Here is an 18,009-nt window from a genome sequence, read left to right on the forward strand (position 1 = left end):
CGAAACTGACTAACAAAGCGTTAGTGGCCACAGGTGAAAGCTCTCTCCAGAGCCGCTGGGAGCCGAGTCTCAGGACCGGAGAAAGTGCAGCAATATTCTCACCACGCCGAGCAGCAGCCAGAACAACCTCAACAAGTGACCTCGTGAGCATGCTGCTGATGCTGGACAGGTTCTCAGAGGCTGCACAACAAACGGCAACAAACACATGAATGTAAATAAACAGCCAGATGATGGATCAACGCTCTCTGTCTAATATGTTCGCTAGCTCGCTATGTTTTGTACAGAAGGCAACGGAGGGACTATTTTATCATAATTTACTAATAAAAACTATTTAAATTAGAGTGTGTACTTTACTTGGTAACCGTTGTATTGAAGCAACAGCTCACTTCAGGCCGTGGTGTATGCTCATTATATCACAGCTAAGGGCGTGGTTCGGCCCGACGCGACGCAGAGGGTCGACAACCCCCTATCCCACGGCCTGTCGCGAGCTATTGCTTAAACATAATATTGAAGTGACGGGAACAACTCTAAACTTCTTTAACACCGTCTCAGTAGTTCATTTGACTTTCTGACAGATATTCATGGGGTCGTAGCTTTTTGAACATTAATGCATGGGAATATGTCGCCATAGAGACACAACATAGACATATCAGCCTGAAGCAGGATATGTCCTCTTTAACTAAGTAAAGTCAAATCTAAGTGTGTTTGACTAAAACAACATATTTGTATTACGTCTTTGTAACCTTTTCTAGGCGCCCGCGCCCAGACGCAGACAGCCTGGGCGGGGAGGAATCAGACACTTGTGTTCATGCTGGGAAAGCCTTGGACCTCAGGTTTGTATCGCCAGAGCTCAGCTGCAGCTGCCGTGCAAATCACAATCTAACTTAGAAATGGTTATGGTCAGGGCCGGCCCTCGGCATAGGCAGTATAGGCGAATGCTAAGGGCGCATCAACCCATAGGGGGCGCCGAAAATTGTAAAAAAAAAAAAAGAAGTTAGAAATAAAATAAATATATATTTTTTTTATTTCATAACAACACAATTTCTCGATTTTGGATCAACAAAGTACATCTTATTATCTTATACTAACAGAACTACGCCTATATTGCGTACATCACTCAAACTATGGCACACCCCCCCCCCCCCAAAAAATCAAGTTGAACCGCCCCAGTCCCAGTAAAAACCAGAGGTTTATGTGAAATTGTTCTTTTTTTTAAATAATGGTTTTAGTGTGCAATTATAGGTTTTAATTTTGTATTTGTATTAATTTAAAATAAATCAAACTCCCAAAAAACGTACACAGCTTCTGTGTGCTTTTATTAACATTGGAATTTACTGTGTAAGCGGCCGTGGGGGGGGAGCTTTAGAGAGCTCTCTCCTGAAAGACTGAGCGGCTCTGATAACCTCAGCTCAGTGAGGTAAAGGCACACCTTTATATGATCATTATAGTTATAAAAAAATAAGAGAACAGGTGAAAAACAGGTATAAAATACTGACAGTACAAACAAGTTGTTATTAATAAACAAGAATACAGTTTGAAAGGGGAGCGATTTGTAAAATATCCATAAAGAAAAAGAAAATCTGCTTACAGTTCTGTTTCATCTGGTGTTGAGAGAGGTTTCCATAGATCTCCTAATGTTGCTCTCAAAGTGCACCAGATTGATGCTTTTAACTTCAATATTAAAAAAAAAAAGTCTTCCCAGGGGTGCATGCCCCCGGACCCCCCTAGAGGAGGTGAGGTCCCCCCCCCCACTTAAATCATGTTCAAATGGATAGGATACTAAATACAGTTGCACACATCTTGTGTCCATATCTTTCTGTTTTGGTGGTCATGCCACAACCATGCACGTGCGAATCATAGTGAGTGTCTGCATTTTGGGGGGGGGCCAGCTAAAATCTTGCCTAGGGCGGCAAATTGGTCAGGGCCGGCCCTGGTTCTGGTTCTTGGTTTGGACGGCCCTTTATCGGACCGTTCATTAATAAAACACGTGGCGAATAGATGTGAGAGCATGGGGTGTTACACTGGATGTCAGCGAGACTCAAAGCGGAGATGAAAGCAGAGGGGACTTGAAGAGGTTTGCTGAGTGTGCAGAAAACGGCGCCTCGTTTCACAAATCAGTAACGAACAGTGAAATCTGAGATAAAGCAGCTCTGATGGAAATAGTCTCGAAGCCAAAGAGATAAGTGGAACCATCGGAGCGATTACAGGAGGACAGATAAGACGTTTAATTTCAGCCTGTTTTTAAACGGGGAGCAGAAAATCAGCCGACTCACTTTCAGAGGACGTGGAGAGAAAACGCTGAGCAGCACTTCCTGAAATGAAAACCAAACGGATTTGATCTGGGACTCTCGCCGTGACCTTTAGCAGAAAACATCCAGTCTCTTTGTTCTTCCAGCTCTGACATCGATTAGATATATTGATCTCTTGTTCCCGGGTTTTGTTCCATATATATTTATTCCTCAGAGCGTTGGACTCTTCCGTCACCAATTATTTTGATAACATTAGGATATGGATTTGCCATCGACTGTAACTGTAACTTTATGGGCATTACGTTAATATTTTGTGGAAGTATGTTCCAAAAATTCATTTATAAAGAAGTGCTTGTTTATGTGCGTACTTTGTAAAGCTGAACAACCGTCTCTGTTGTGAAACTTACCTAAAATGTTTCATGGTCTTATTTTAACAATGTGATCACATGACTCCTGATGTCCCTGCAGATCTGCTGTGAGCTAGCTAGCTAGAGGTTAGCCACGTTAGCTAGCTAACGTGGCTAACCTCGTCATTTCAGATCGACTGACAGTTATAAGACGACTGAGACAGAGACAGTTGGCTTACTTTAAAACCCTGAATGTCACCAAGCGTCCCAGCTGTGTGCGTCACTCTTTAGTGTCCCCTGGTCTCCCAGCTGTGTGCGTCACTCTTTAGTGTCCCCTGGTCTCCCAGCTGTGTGCGTCACTCTTTAGTGTCCCCTGGTCTCCCAGCTGTGTGCGTCACTCTTTAGTGTCCCCTGGTCTCCCAGCTGTGTGTGTTACTCTTTAGTGTCCCCTGGTCTCCCAGCTGTGTGCGTCACTCTTTAGTGTCCCCTGGTCTCCCAGCTGTGTGCGTCACTCTTTAGTGTCCCCTGGTCTCCCAGCTGTGTGCGTCACTCTTTAGTGTCCCCTGGTCTCCCAGCTGTGTGCGTCACTTTTTAGTGTCCCCTGGTCTCCCAGCTGTGTGCGTCACTCTTTAGTGTCACCTGGTCTCCCAGCTGTGTGCGTCACTCTTTAGTGTCCCCTGGTCTCCCAGCTGTGTGCGTCACTCTTTAGTGTCCCCTGGTCTCCCAGCTGTGTGCGTCACTCTTTAGTGTCACCTGGTCTCCCAGCTGTGTGCGTCACTCTTTAGTGTCCCCTGGTCTCCCAGCTGTGTGCGTCACTCTTTAGTGTCCCCTGGTCTCCCAGCTGTGTGCGTCACTTTTTAGTGTCCCCTGGTCTCCCAGCTGTGTGCGTCACTCTTTAGTGTCCCCTGGTCTCCCAGCTGTGTGCGTCACTCTTTAGTGTCCCACGGTCTCCCAGCTGTGTGCGTCACTTTTTAGTGTCCCCTGGTCTCCCAGCTGTGTGCGTCACTTTTTAGTGTCCCCTGGTCTCCCAGCTGTGTGCGTCACTCTTTAGTGTCCCCTGGTCTCCCAGCTGTGTGCGTCACTTTTTAGTGTCCCCTGGTCTCCAGCTGTGTGCGTCACTCTTTAGTGTCCCCTGGTCTCCCAGCTGTGTGCGTCACTCTTTAGTGTCCCACGGTCTCCCAGCTGTGTGTGTCACTTTTTAGTGTCCCCTGGTCTCCCAGCTGTGTGCGTCACTCTTTAGTGTCCCCTGGTCTCCCAGCTGTGTGCGTCACTCTTTAGTGTCCCCTGGTCTCCCAGCTGTGTGCGTCACTCTTTAGTGTCTCCTGGTCTCCCATCTGTGTGCGTCACTTTTTAGTGTCCCCTGGTTTCCCAGCTGTGTGCGTCACTCTTTAGTGTCCCCTGGTCTCCCAGCTGTGTGCGTCACTCTTTAGTGTCCCCTGGTCTCTCAGCTGTGTGCGTCACTCTTTAGTGTCTCCTGGTCTCCCAGCTGTGTGCGTCACTCTTTAGTGTCTCCTGGTCTCCAGCTGTGTGCGTCACTCTTTAGTGTCCCCTGGTCTCCCATCTGTGTGCGTCACTTTTTAGTGTCCCCTGGTCTCCCAGCTGTGTGCGTCACTCTTTAGTGTCACCTGGTCTCTCAGCTGTGTGCGTCACTCTTTAGTGTCCCCTGGTCTCCCAGCTGTGTGCGTCGCTCTTTTGTGTCCCCTGGTCTCCCAGCTGTGTGCGTCGCTCTTTTGTGTCCCCTGGTCTCCAGCTGTGTGATGTATTCGTAGCATCTGACAGCAGTGAACCCCATACACACATTCAGCCCTGGAGATATTTTAAAAACGGTTATCTGAAAAGTATTTTGGTTGATAAATGACATAATTAGCGTTGCCGTCACCTCTCGTCACCACTTCCTGTCGGGCTGACATCCGCCTGCACTAATTGCAGAGGCATGGAGATTTCTTTCACGGCTGATTTGACAGATTTAGTTTCTGCTAACAAAAAGTATCAGAAGTCTGTCGGTGTGGATCCGTGTGCGGAGAGACATGTTGATTTATTCTGCGCCCTGATCAACAACACCGCGAGGAGGATGACAGGAACTCTTTATCAGAGAGACGGAGGTCGAAATAAACCGTTCAAATATCTGACGGATGCACTTTGAAACGTCTTGTTAATAATCATTTTTTTTAATCATTCAATGTTTATCTTCTGTAAAGGCATCAGTGTTTGAGAGGTGATAAGGAATAATGTGTTTATGATTGAATAATTATTAATAATTAAAACAAATTTAAAAGCATAATTGGTGAACATATTTATTCAAGACCTTTTTGGATTTTGAAACTTTATAGAGTTTGCCATTTTATTAAAGTTTTGATGCTTTTCTTTAGAGCTCCTGAGTGTGTGTGTGTGTGTGCGTGTGTGAGATTACTGTAGGTGGTCAGAGAAACAATGGCTGCTTGTCTTACTCTGCATTCATGCTGGTGTATCTCATTAATTACACTCCGATCCAATTAAAAGTCCCGAGATAACACACACACACACACACACACACACGCACGCACGCAAGCAGGCTTTGTTACCATGACTTCTATTACGTGCTCTGTGTTGGCTGCTTTCTAATTTTGCCTCCAAGTATTTCTATGACAACCAGACTTCAAGTTAAACTCTGTTAAACTCCTTGCAACATGTCAGAGTGCCACACATCTAATTTAAGCACTAGCATCATGTAACTTAATAACAACCCTACATAGCCGCCTTTAGCTTAGCGGTGGTGACGTGAAGTCATGTGACAGTGCTGTAGCTCCTTTATAGCCCAACATTAGCCTCCTTTAGCTTAGCGGTGGTGACGTGAAGTCATGTGACAGTGCTGTACCTCCTTTATAGCCCAACATTAGCCTCCTTTAGCTTAGCGGTGGTGACGTGAAGTCATGTGACCGTGCTGTAGTTCCTTTATAGCCCAACATTAGCCGCCGTTAGCTAAGCGGTGGTGACGTGAAGTCATGTGACCATGCTGTAGTTCCTTTATAGCCCAACATTAGCCGCCGTTAGCTAAGCGGTGGGGACGTGAAGTCATGTGACCGTGCTGTAGTTCCTTTATAGCCCAACATTAGCCGCCTTTAGCTTAGCGGTGGTGACGTGAAGTCATGTGACCGTGCTGTAGTTCCTTTATAGCCCAACATTAGCCTCCTTTAGCTTAGCGGTGGTGACGTGAAGTCATGTGACCGTGCTGTACTTCCTGTATAGCCCAACATTAGCCTCCTTTAGCTTAGCGGTGGTGACGTGAAGTCATGTGACCGTGCTGTACCTCCTTTATAGCCCAACATTAGCCTCCGTTAGCTAAGTGGTGGTGACGTGAAGTCATGTGACTGTGCTGTACTTCCTGTATAGCCCAACATTAGCCTCCTTTAGCTTAGCGGTGGTGACGTGAAGTCATGTGACCGTGCTGTACTTCCTTTATAGCCCAACATTAGCCACCTTTAGCTTAGCGGTGGTGACGTGAAGTCATGTGACCGTGATGTAGTTCCTTTATAGCCCAACATTAGCCTCCTTTAGCTTAGCGGTGGTGACGTGAAGTCATGTGACCGTGCTGTAGTTCCTCTATAGCCCAACATTAGCCGCCTTTAGCTTAGCAGTGGTGACGTGAAGTCATGTGACCGTGCTGTAGTTCCTTTATAGCCCAACATTAGCCACCTTTAGCTTAGCGGTGGAGATGTGAAGTCATGTGACCGTGCTGTAGTTCCTTTATAGCCCAACATTAGCCAACTTTAGCTTAGCGGTGGTGACGTTAAGTCATGTGACCGTGATGTAGTTCCTTTATAGCCCAACATTAGCCGCCTTTAGCTTAGCGGTGGTGACGTGAAGTCATGTGACCATGCTGTAGTTCCTTTATAGCCCAACATTAGCCACCTTTAGCTTAGCAGTGGTGACGTGAAGTCATGTGACCGTGCTGTAGTTCCTTTATAGCCCAATATTAGCTGCCTTTAGCTTAGCGGTGGTGACGTGAAGTCATGTGACCGCGCTCTAGTTCCTTTATAGGCTAACATTAGCCTCCTTTAGCTTAGCGGTGGTGATGTGAAGTCATGTGACCGTGCTCTAGTTCCTTTATAGCCCAACATTAGCCGCCTTTAGCTTAGCGGTGGTGACGTGAAGTCATGTGACCGTGCTCTAGTTCCTTTATAGCCCAACATTAGCCGCCTTTAGCTTAGCGGTGGTGACGTGAAGTCATGTGACCGTGCTTGAGTTCCTTTATAGCCCAACATTAGCCACCTTTAGCTTAGCGGTGGTGACGTGAAGTCATGTGACCATGCTGTAGTTCCTTTATAGCCCAACATTAGCCACCTTTAGCTTAGCGGTGGTGACGTGAAGTCATGTGACCGTGCTGTAGTTCCTTTATAGCCCAACATTAGCCGCCTTTAGCTTAGCGGTGGTGACGTGAAGTCATGTGACCATGCTGTGGTTCCTTTATAGCAGTGACCATCAACTGGTGGCCCGCGGGGTCACATCCGGCCCGCACGACGGGGGTGACTGTGGCGCTGGCGGAGTGGTTAGTGCGTTCGCCCCTCACTAATTTTTTTTTTTTTTTTACAACGTCTCGTGAATAATGTGCAGTACCGGTGTCCAACAGAGAGGCAGGAGCTGCTAAGCGTGAAGAGTCTGCTAAGCTTAATGCACTCCGCAGTACCTGATCGTGCTCCACTAGCACCCCCAGATGCAGATTTCAGTATTCTGAGGCTCTGAACTTCATTTATATTTCTCGCAGATGGAAAAAAGACTCCGACATTATACAATTTAAAATAAAAGGCTTAGGGTAACATATTGAGTAAGAAAATGTTTTTATGAACCACACAGCTTCTGGTCTTCCAAGACCCGACCGGACAAGAAGACGTGGTGCAGGCACGAAACATACCAATAGAAATACATTGCTTTTAAAATCATTCCATGTGACACGAAAAAAATGGGAAATCGTGTTGGTGAACACGAATCAATAGGTTACATTAATTTCGTGACTATAACACGACATGTCGTGAGACTGGGTTGTTTATAGTCCTTTATTGTACCTGAAGCTCACTGACTTGATGTTTCTTTCTAACAGCAATGCTTTCTGGGACTTGTAGTTGGAAAGGGACTTTAGAGAAACATGTGTTCGATACAAATGGAAAACAATGAGGTGAATACTGTACCGGCCCACACATGTTTAGTCCTTTTCTTCCTGCACTCATCTTCGGATCTGTCATTTCCCATGCGAGCACTACAGCGTCAGTATCAGAGCACAACGCCTGGAGGTAAAGCTGTCTTATTACAAACCCAGCCACCTGCTGCGCACAAACACAGCGGATCCCAGACCAATCATCCGACAAAGAGATGAAGAGCGACGGAGAAAAGACACAATTACACCCTGCCATCAGTTACTGCGACAATCAGAAGCAGAACAGAGAGGGAGGACATGAGAGGGAGGACATGAGATGCAGGTTAACACAAACCCCAAAGAAGAAGAAAGCAGGAGCAGATTATTGGGCAGAGCCTGGTCATGTATTAGAGCTGCAGCTACCTGCCTCTCACAGCTAATGAGAGGCGACACTCCGACCTAACCAAACAGAAATCAATGGCCCCCCACTCAGCTGAGCGGACCCCGTGCTTCTGGCAATACAACTCATGAATAAAGGACCTGAACGGTGATGGCAAGAGAGAAGCATGCCTGAGGCTGGGATCACAACGTGTCCAGATGTTTCACTGAAATGTTCCTGTGGTAATTCCCCCGGTAAGGAATATGTTTATTGAAGTTTTAAAGCTATGAAATGCACGTGTCCTGACAGCAATCTCAAGGGGAACTTTGTTCAACTTAATTTACTTTTGATTAGATATCGTTTCACCAAGTTTAGCAGTTAAACCACCAAACCTCAAGTATGTACTACGAATAGTCTCCATGTGGTGTTCCCTTCCCTCTAGGTTGTAGTGCATGTCAATGGTCTCCAAAGGCTAAAATCCCTGTTCCCTCCAGAGGGAGTTTCTCTCCCAGACACTCACAGTCTAACCAAGTGTTGAATCAGACTTTAGTTCCACCTGGAGTAAATCCACCAGCTACCCTGCAGTCTACAAAGTACTTCAGACTAGCTGCACCTTCACCAGCTACCCTGCAGTCTACAAAGTACTTCAGACTAGCTGCACCTTCACCAGCTACCCTGCAGTCTACAAAGTACTTCAGACTAGCTGCACCTTCACCAGCTACCCTGCAGTCTACAAAGTACTTCAGACTAGCTGCACCTTCACCAGCTACCCTGCAGTCTACAAAGTACTTCAGACTAGCTGCACCTTCACCAGCTACCCTGCAGTCTACAAAGCCATTCAGACTAGCTGCACCTTCACCAGCTCTGAGAACACTTTCATGATCAATCATTATAAACATATCGTATATATTATTCTGAAATGGACCAATCTGCACAACGAATACTTTTACTGTCTTTCACTATATTTTGATGAGAATACTTTTCTACTTTCACTTGAGGAACATTTTGAATGCAGGACTTTTACTAACAGAGTATTCCTACACTCTGGTACTTTTACTCAAGTACAAGATCTGAGTACTTTTACTTTTACTCAAGTACAAGACCTGAGTACTTCTACTTTTACTCAAGTACAATACCTGAGTACTTCTACTTTTACTCAAGTACAAGATCTGAGTACTTCTACCTTTACTACAAGATCTGAGTACTTCTACCTTTACTACAAGATCTGATTACTTCTACTTTTACTCAAGCACAAGATCTGAGTACTTCTACTTTTACTCAAGCACAAGATCTGAGTACTTCTACTTTTACTCAAGCACAAGATCTGAGTACTTCTACTTTTACTCAAGCACAATATCTGAGTACTTCTACTTGTACTCAAGTAGAAGATCTGAGTACTTTTACTTTTACTCAAGTACAAGATCTGAGTACTTCTACTTGTACTCAAGTAGAAGACCTGAGTACTTCTCCCACCTCTGGTTTCATGATCAAAACAAGTTGAGAAAGATCTCTCAGGTTTCGCAGAGGAAGTTAAAGAAGCTTAATTCCATCTCTGTATTCACAGCTCCATCTCGACTCTGCACTCTATCCAATGGTTACCGTGGTTCCCCGTTTCTACTTTCACTTGAGGAACATTTTGAATGCAGGACTTTTACTAACAGAGTATTCCTACACTCTGGTACTTTTACTCAAGTACAAGATCTGAGTACTTTTACTTTTACTCAAGTACAAGACCTGAGTACTTCTACTTTTACTCAAGTACAATACCTGAGTACTTCTACTTTTACTCAAGTACAAGATCGGAGTACTTCTACTTTTACTCAAGGACAATATCTGAGTACTTCTACTTTTACTCAAGGACAATATCTGAGTACTTCTACTTTTACTACAATATCTGAGTACCTCTACTTTTACTTAAGCACAAGATCTGAGTACTTCTACTTTTACTCAAGAACAAGATCTGAGTCCTTCTACTTTTACTCAAGAACAAGATCTGAGTACTTCTACTTTTACTCAAGCACAATATCTGAGTACTTCTACTTTTACTCAAGTACAAGATCTGAGTACCTCTACTTTTACTTAAGCACAAGATCTGAGTACTTCTACTTTTACTCAAGAACAAGATCTGAGTACTTCTACTTTTACTCAAGCACAATATCTGAGTACTTCTACTTTTACTCAAGTACAAGATCTGAGTACTTCTACCTTTACTACAAGATCTGAGTACTTCTACCTTTACTACAAGATCTGATTACTTCTACTTTTACTCAAGCACAAGATCTGAGTACTTCTACTTTTACTCAAGCACAAGATCTGAGTACTTCTACTTTTACTCAAGCACAAGATCTGAGTACTTCTACTTTTACTCAAGCACAATATCTGAGTACTTCTACTTGTACTCAAGTAGAAGATCTGAGTACTTTTACTTTTACTCAAGTACAAGATCTGAGTACTTCTACTTGTACTCAAGTAGAAGACCTGAGTACTTCTCCCACCTCTGGTTTCATGATCAAAACAAGTTGAGAAAGATCTCTCAGGTTTCGCAGAGGAAGTTAAAGAAGCTTAATTCCATCTCTGTATTCACAGCTCCATCTCGACTCTGCACTCTATCCAATGGTTACCGTGGTTCCCCGTCAGACTCAACGCAACTGAGTTTAATTACATTATGTTTTATTCACACTTAAGCATAAAGAGGTAGTTGGCAGTGGCGTGCAGAGGTCTACGTTAATGGACTGCTGGAGTTCAGCAGAGCGGACGGGGAGGAGGAGCTGTGAGGCGGTTTGGAGAGAAGACGAGTCATCATTCATCAAACGTGAACACAGACGTCCCTAAAGATATCATCACCCCCATCCCCATGGTGACGACACGGCAATACTGTGCATCCGCTTCGTGGATCCATGATGCTACTTTAACTTGAGAAGGATGCGGTTCCACAGTTCATTTTGTGTTAAAGTAATCCAGCAATAGGTGTTGGTGTATCCATGGGGACACTGCAAACAGGAAGTGCTATAGCTCTGCTTACTTTCAGTGGTCCCAATTCCCAGGAATGTTCCAAATCCTAGAGAGCGCAAATATGGTCAAATATGTGAACATATGTGAATGAAGTATTGTGGAGCTGCAGACGAGTCGCGACCTTCAAACCGTTTTCTACAGACTTAAAAAACCAAGAAAATAAAAACTATAATTTTAACGTATTTTTCAATGATAATTTAAATAAAGTTTCAAGAATTACTTTTAAGAGTGAATTATAACGCAATTACAATATCAGTCAAAATAATCTCAGAATCTTTCTCCACATCATGCCGCCCTAATTCTCATTCAGAGTTTCCAATACGACCAATTGATGTACTTCTCCCAAAGTAAGTATTTGTCTTCAGAGTCGTATCCTTTAGAACCACTTGGGTTCCAGTGGCTGTTCTGAAGTCCTCAGACGTGGAGTAAGTATCTTGAGAGGCTTCTGGATAACGGCTCAGTGCTTGTCCTCAGAGCAGACGGACACCTGCACTCTCCCTCCCTCTGCAGCTGGAAGTCTTCCTCTCTTCTATTTTTAATCTCCCCCCGCCCCCCCCCCTGACGGAGGAGCACACCTCTCTGACTCACGCTAATCTTTTATTTTTATCCTCTGCTCTCACTTCTTCAGTTTTAGCAAATGTGTTGATGAAGAGACAGCACAGTGACAACACTTTCCCAAGCAAGTCGAGACGTTGGGAGGACACAGACATGGATATAGAGACGTGAGAGGCTCCGGTGTAAACAGAGGGGTGCAGGAATGAGTCCTAAAACCCAGGCACGAGTCAGGGTTTTAATACTTCCCGTTCCTCGGCCGAAAGCAAAAGGTTTTTTGAATGCGTTTCTTGTCGTTATCCTGGAATGAGGTCTATTTCAGTCTTACGGCCCGTCTGCACTACAGGCATCGAAAAATGCTTGCAACGCTTCGCCCATTCACTTGAATGGGGTGACGTAGAAGATTTTGAATCTTCGCCCAACTGCATTGTGGGGAGCGGAGCATGGCTTTGCAAGCATCGTCAGCATCAAAAGTTGAGCAATGTTCAACTTTTGATGCTCCCGATGCTTTCGAAGCTGGCATCAGCCAATCAAATCCCGTTTATGCAAATCCCGCCAGTAGAAGCGCTAGCCAATCAAACCGCGTGCAAGCTGGGAGAGCCAGACCGCAGTTCATTTCCTCATATTCCAAACGAGAAGTTACGGTGGCAAATCACCCGGTTCTTTACGACCAGAACTATTAACGGGATACAAACCGGAGGAGCCAGCATGGAGGGAGGTGGCAGAGGCAGTGGGGGAAACTGGTAGGGTTTCGCCTGTTTGGGGATTTTACATCCAGTTTACTTCGTTTTAACATTGCTATTGCTTTGTATGCCGGGGGCGGGAGATTCCTGATTGGTCGTTGGTCGCGAGAAATCGCCAAGCCTCAGACACGCCCAGCTTCAAGATTTTTTGATGCCTGTAGTGTAGACGGGCCGTAAACCCCACTGGGGAACGCCTGAAGTCTTTATGCGTCTTTGAAAGTGGCTAACAAGCAGTGTTGGGCAAGTTACTTTTAAAAAGTAACTAGTAATAGTTACTGCTCTCAAAAAAGTAAGTAGTTACTTTATTAGTTACTAAATTATAAAAGTAACTAGTAACAAGTTACTTTAAAAATATTAACAATACAAATACAAGTGTTTGTGTTGTTCTGTGGCACAGTAAGAGGAAAGACAACTCCCCGTCATCGTAGCAATGATCCTTATGAAATGTAGTGGAACAATAAAACACAAGATATGTTTAGACGTTTTGACGGGCATCTTTATTGTAGCCTCAACAATGCTTCCTGTCTGCACACAGTTCACATGTCACCGTGATAGTTGTTGAGAAACCTTCAGGGACGGACTGGATGCAGATTGTTCGTAATGCATTTAATTGTCAAGCTTATATGCTGACATGATAGTAATACCTTTAATGTGCGCACTGCTGCATTATCCACGGAAGTACCAGACGGGACGACCTGCTGATACTCCATATTAAAGACTCTAACGGTGATATAACGGGAAGGACTCCGAGGTCTACTCCTTGTGTCAGCTGTCGCTCCAGGTACAGAGGGCAGATCGTGTTCTGACCGTGGCCCCGAGGGCTAATTAACCTTCACACGTTCAAACCCCTCGGCCCCATGCTGTCCGCACGCCTCGGGAGTGGCTCCTCTTTCAAATGATGGCTTATGGACAGAAAGGTCAGCAGCCCTGAGCCGTGTTACGAGCTAACAGGCTAGCGTTAAACCTCTGCTGCTCGCGTGAGAGCGGAGCACGATTAACGGCAGTAGAGTTTTAAATATCTTCGCCATAGCAACAACATGTCTCCATGCTTTGGAGTTTCTCATACTGCCTGTGCTGCAGCACCTCTTTTTACCCTCTGTCTGAAACCAGAGCCCAGTCTGCTCTGATTGGTTAGCTGGCCGGCTCTGTTGTGATTGGTCAACCGCTTAGAGATGTCCCGCCCCTTTTCCTATCGCATACGATGTGTTGGAGCGCCAGTCAATAGAAGAAGAATACACGTTCTACACTGATTGCTACCTTTTCTCTTTCTTATATTTAAAGAAAGTGTTGTCTCGTTGCCGCTATCGAAACGTCTCTCCAACTTTAAAACATCAGAACATTACTTCCTGTTTGGTCTCCACCAAGTCCTGAGAAAAACATCTCTTAAGCCGATACATGTTTCTCTTTCTTCGCCAGCTAGCTGCTCACGCTTCTGTTGTTTGACGTGTGCACCACCTTCACGTAGTATAGCGGCCAAAATCATATAGAACTAAAACAGATAACTTAACAGCCGCTGAGGCACTAGTTAGCGGATCTTACGCAGGGCAATGATCCAGGTCCAGACAAGATTCTCCGTTGTGCATTTATTAAGATCCAATATCATTGACAATGAACAGGTTTCCTATGGTTGGTCCCTTTAAGCCGTTCCAATGGCTTTCCTTCTTGTGGTTGGAAAAACCCTGGTAAAAAACCGTTTGCCTCCTAGTGCTCTGGCCCCACAACCCACCTGTCTCCAATATATACAATTACACCAGGTGCTCTAATCACCCAGTGCCCAAAACATGCCTTCAAAATAAAAGCATAGAAACTACTTTAACTTATGACGCTAATTAAGAATACATATAAATGATAATAATAAACACTATAAACAGCAAGAAAATAAATGTTAAACTATTAAAGAATATAAAGAGATATATAGCTCCAACACGTAGGGCTGCTCGATTATGGCAAAAATCATAATCTCGATTATCTGGGTCAATAATTGATATCACGATTATTAAAAACGATTATCCATTTACTTGGAAAACATCTATTTATTGAAAACAATTGTTTTGACCAGTATGTTTTGAACAGTTCGTTTTGACCAGTTCGTTACCCTGAACTTTGAGTGGAATTCAACTAAAAAAACAATAAAAAAAAAAAAAAAAAAAAAAAAAAAACCGTTTTATTTCGATGTTGTTTTCATCATCGTTGCAAGTCAAAATCGTAATTGCGATTAAAATAGGGTTGATTGAGCGCTACCTTCACTAGCCAAGCGTGACTTCACATTATCCTCGATGATGTCGATCGCAGAGTGATTGCGTTGCCCCCGTTTCTTGCTAGATTGCAGGACCATTTAAAAGTGACCGTTGACGTCTCTCCGTTGGTAATGGAAGAGATTGGAAGTCGTGGTGAACATGTTTTCTGAGGCACCGAGATTAGAGGGAGCCCAGGAAACCCAGGTGAGAGTTCAACACAAGCTTCTTTGTCTCCCCGGTTCCATTGTGGCACCTAATGAAGGAGGCCCGATATAGAAAGGTCCTAGCAACAGACTCGTGTGGTTGTCATACAGGAGGGCGATGTCTCAATGGGCCGTGAAGCAATCTGTAAACGGGAGCTATTTATGTTCAGAGTGAAGGGAACAAACAGCCGAGCATCGCTGAGGATTACTGACGCACTTCTTCCTCCTCTGCGGGGTGGATTCAGAGGAGGTCTGCTCACCCAGAGGCACAGGTGTGTCCCCCCCCTCAGGTGGGGTCCATCAAGCAGAGCGCTGTGGGTGGATTCGGTCACAATGAGGGACGAGACCCCCAAACGCCTCTTCGTCTTCCCGTAGGCCCGTGCCGGTCTGACAACAACGCTTCACTATCCACGGCACCCAGCCCTTCTGCTGCCGCGTGGAAGTCACAGACACGCCAAGAAGTCAAACACCTCCGGAAGTCACGAGTCAGCTGGATCAATCTTCACAATGGGATGAACCCAACATTCACATGTGTGTAAGCTTGGGGTAAAGTCACTTCAAGCATCGAACCAACAACACGTTCAAACAACCACTTAGATTTTTGACTCATTCCTGCACCACTCTCTTAGAGGTCCTCTATCATACTGATTCTCATCAATATATCACAGGTCTCAGATGTATCCAGAGCCTGTCTCTGATTGGCTGAAACACCAAACAGCATTACCCATAATCCCCTCTGTTTCAGCCCTGTTTCCAAAGTGCTGATTCTCTGTCTGTTACTTTAGATGAAAACAAGGAGCCCCTCCCCACGCCCCTCTGAGAGACATCTGGTTACAAAGAACTCAATGGAGCTCTAGAGGAGATTCAGGTGATAAGGGGGGGGGGGGGTTACCTTGTTGCTGATTGGCTAATGGCCAACACATCGTTATGACATCATAAAGTGGCCAAAATCTGATCAGCTCATTTTCAGACAGGTTTTTATAGAAATGGATCAAAAAGAGAGAAAATCTTTGTTCCTGAAACTTTCAGAGTCTCTTTCCACAGAGGGGACACATGTTGATGTAGAAGAGACATGGAGAAGAGGGGACACATGTTGATGTAGAAGAGACATGGAGAAGAGGGGACACATGTTGATGTAGAAGAGACATGAAGAAGAGGGGACACATGTTGATGTAGAAGAGACATGGAGAAGAGGGGACACATGTTGATGTAGAAGAGACATGAAGAAGAGGGGACACATGTTGATGTAGAAGAGACATGAAGAAGAGGGGACACATGTTGATGTAGAAGAGACGTGAAGAAGAGGGGACACATGTTGATGTAGAAGAGACATGGAGAAGAGGGGACACATGTTGATGTAGAAGAGACATGGAGAAGAGGGGACACATGTTGATGTAGAAGAGACATGAAGAAGAGGGGACACATGTTGATGTAGAAGAGACATGAAGAAGAGGGGACACATGTTGATGTAGAAGAGACATGAAGAAGAGGGGACACATGTTGATGTAGAAGAGACATGAAGAAGAGGGGACACATGTTGATGTAGAAGAGACATGAAGAAGAGGGGACACATGTTGATTTAGAAGAGACATGGAGAAGAGGGGACACATGTTGATGTAGAAGAGACGTGAAGAAGAGGGGACACATGTTGATGTAGAAGAGACATGGAGAAGAGGGGACACATGTTGATGTAGAAGAGACGTGAAGAAGAGGGGACACATGTTGATGTGTCTCAAGGGTCTCACCTGGCAGGCGTTGTACAGCAGCTGGTGCTCGAACTTGCGCACCCCGAGGATCTGCTGGAACATCTCGTACAGCTGCTCCTTGCTGAGGATGAGCTCGGACACGGCGCTCAGGTGCGCGCGCTGCGGCTGCCGGCGCACGTCCTCCTCTCCGCGGTAGATGGCGTCGTACTTGGTGATCCAGGAGCTCAGCACCGTCTCTTTGCTCAGGCCGTCGATCTCCGGCAGGCTGCGGACGCGCCGCTCGATGTTCTTCTTGAAGACCTCGCGGAAGTCGTTGGCCGAGCAGCCGCCGCTCTGAACCATCCGGGAAACTCGCTCGCTCTTCAGGAAGCCCTGCAGAGGACAGAGGGGATCAGCAATGAGCACTCGTCTGTTTCTTTAACTGGACCTGCATCGTGTAGACGCGGAGAGACGGTGGATCCGGCTCGTAATACGCAACGTCTTCCGCATTTCACTATTTTGACCCATTTCTATATAACGCCCTATATTCAGATTTATTTACTTTGATTGCTTTAATGTCCTTAAATGTACATCTATATCCATACTAAATACTATTTCCTTGACTTTCCTTAAAGATATTGTGAATGGGGAAATGTAAGGGATTTAACTTCTTATATTTAAAAACTATTTGTATTTCTTTTTTTGTATGACTTTTATCTTTAACTACATATTTTTATTAAAATATCTTTATTATGTTTCTTTATTGTACACTCTTATCGTTTACATTGGTATGTATGTTTATTGGCTAGCACTCCAACACATCGTATGTCATAGGCTAAGGGGCGGGACATCTCTAAGCGGTTGACCAATCACAAGAGAGCCGGCCAGCTAACCAATCAGAGCAGACTGGGCTCTGGTTTCAGACAGAGGGTGAAAAGAGGTGCTGCAGCACAGACAGCTTTTTGACAGCTTACATGAGTAGAGACACTACATACTGATATACACCTGAACATCAGCAGGAGAGGACTCTTTAAAGTAGAGACACTCCATACTGATATACACCTGAACATCAGCAGGAGAGGACTCTTTAAAGTAGAGACACTACATACTGATATACACCTGAACATCAGCAGGAGAGGACTCTTTAAAGTAGAGACGCTACATACTGATATACACCTGACCATCAGCAGGAGAGGACTCTTTAAAGTAGAGACACTACATACTGATATACACCTGAACATCAGCAGGAGAGGACTCTTTAAAGTAGACACTACATACTGATATACACCTGAACATCAGCAGGAGAGGACTCTTTAAAGTAGAGTCACTACATACTGATATACACCTGAACATCAGCAGGAGAGGACTCTTTAAAGTAGAGACACCACATACTGATATACACCTGGACATCAGCAGGAGAGGACTCTTTAAAGTAGAGACACTACACACTGATATACACCTGAACATCAGCAGGAGAGGACTCTTTAAAATAGAG

The 18,009-nt window shown here is 44.9% G+C and overlaps 1 protein-coding gene across 1 annotated transcript in view; it reads right to left on the bottom strand.

Annotated features, from left to right (window-relative positions):
• The window catches only part of LOC117447927 (calcium-dependent secretion activator 2-like), a 171,362-nt gene that overhangs the window by 62,537 nt on the left and 90,816 nt on the right, over nucleotides 1–18,009 (bottom strand). The window contains exon 3 of the mRNA XM_034084944.2: nucleotides 16,575–16,907. Within this exon, the coding sequence (XP_033940835.1) occupies nucleotides 16,575–16,907 (333 nt within the window). The remainder of the gene's footprint in view (nucleotides 1–16,574; nucleotides 16,908–18,009) is intronic.

This window comes from Pseudochaenichthys georgianus, chromosome 6, assembly GCF_902827115.2.
Source record: "Pseudochaenichthys georgianus chromosome 6, fPseGeo1.2, whole genome shotgun sequence".
Taxonomy (NCBI): domain Eukaryota; kingdom Metazoa; phylum Chordata; class Actinopteri; order Perciformes; family Channichthyidae; genus Pseudochaenichthys; species Pseudochaenichthys georgianus.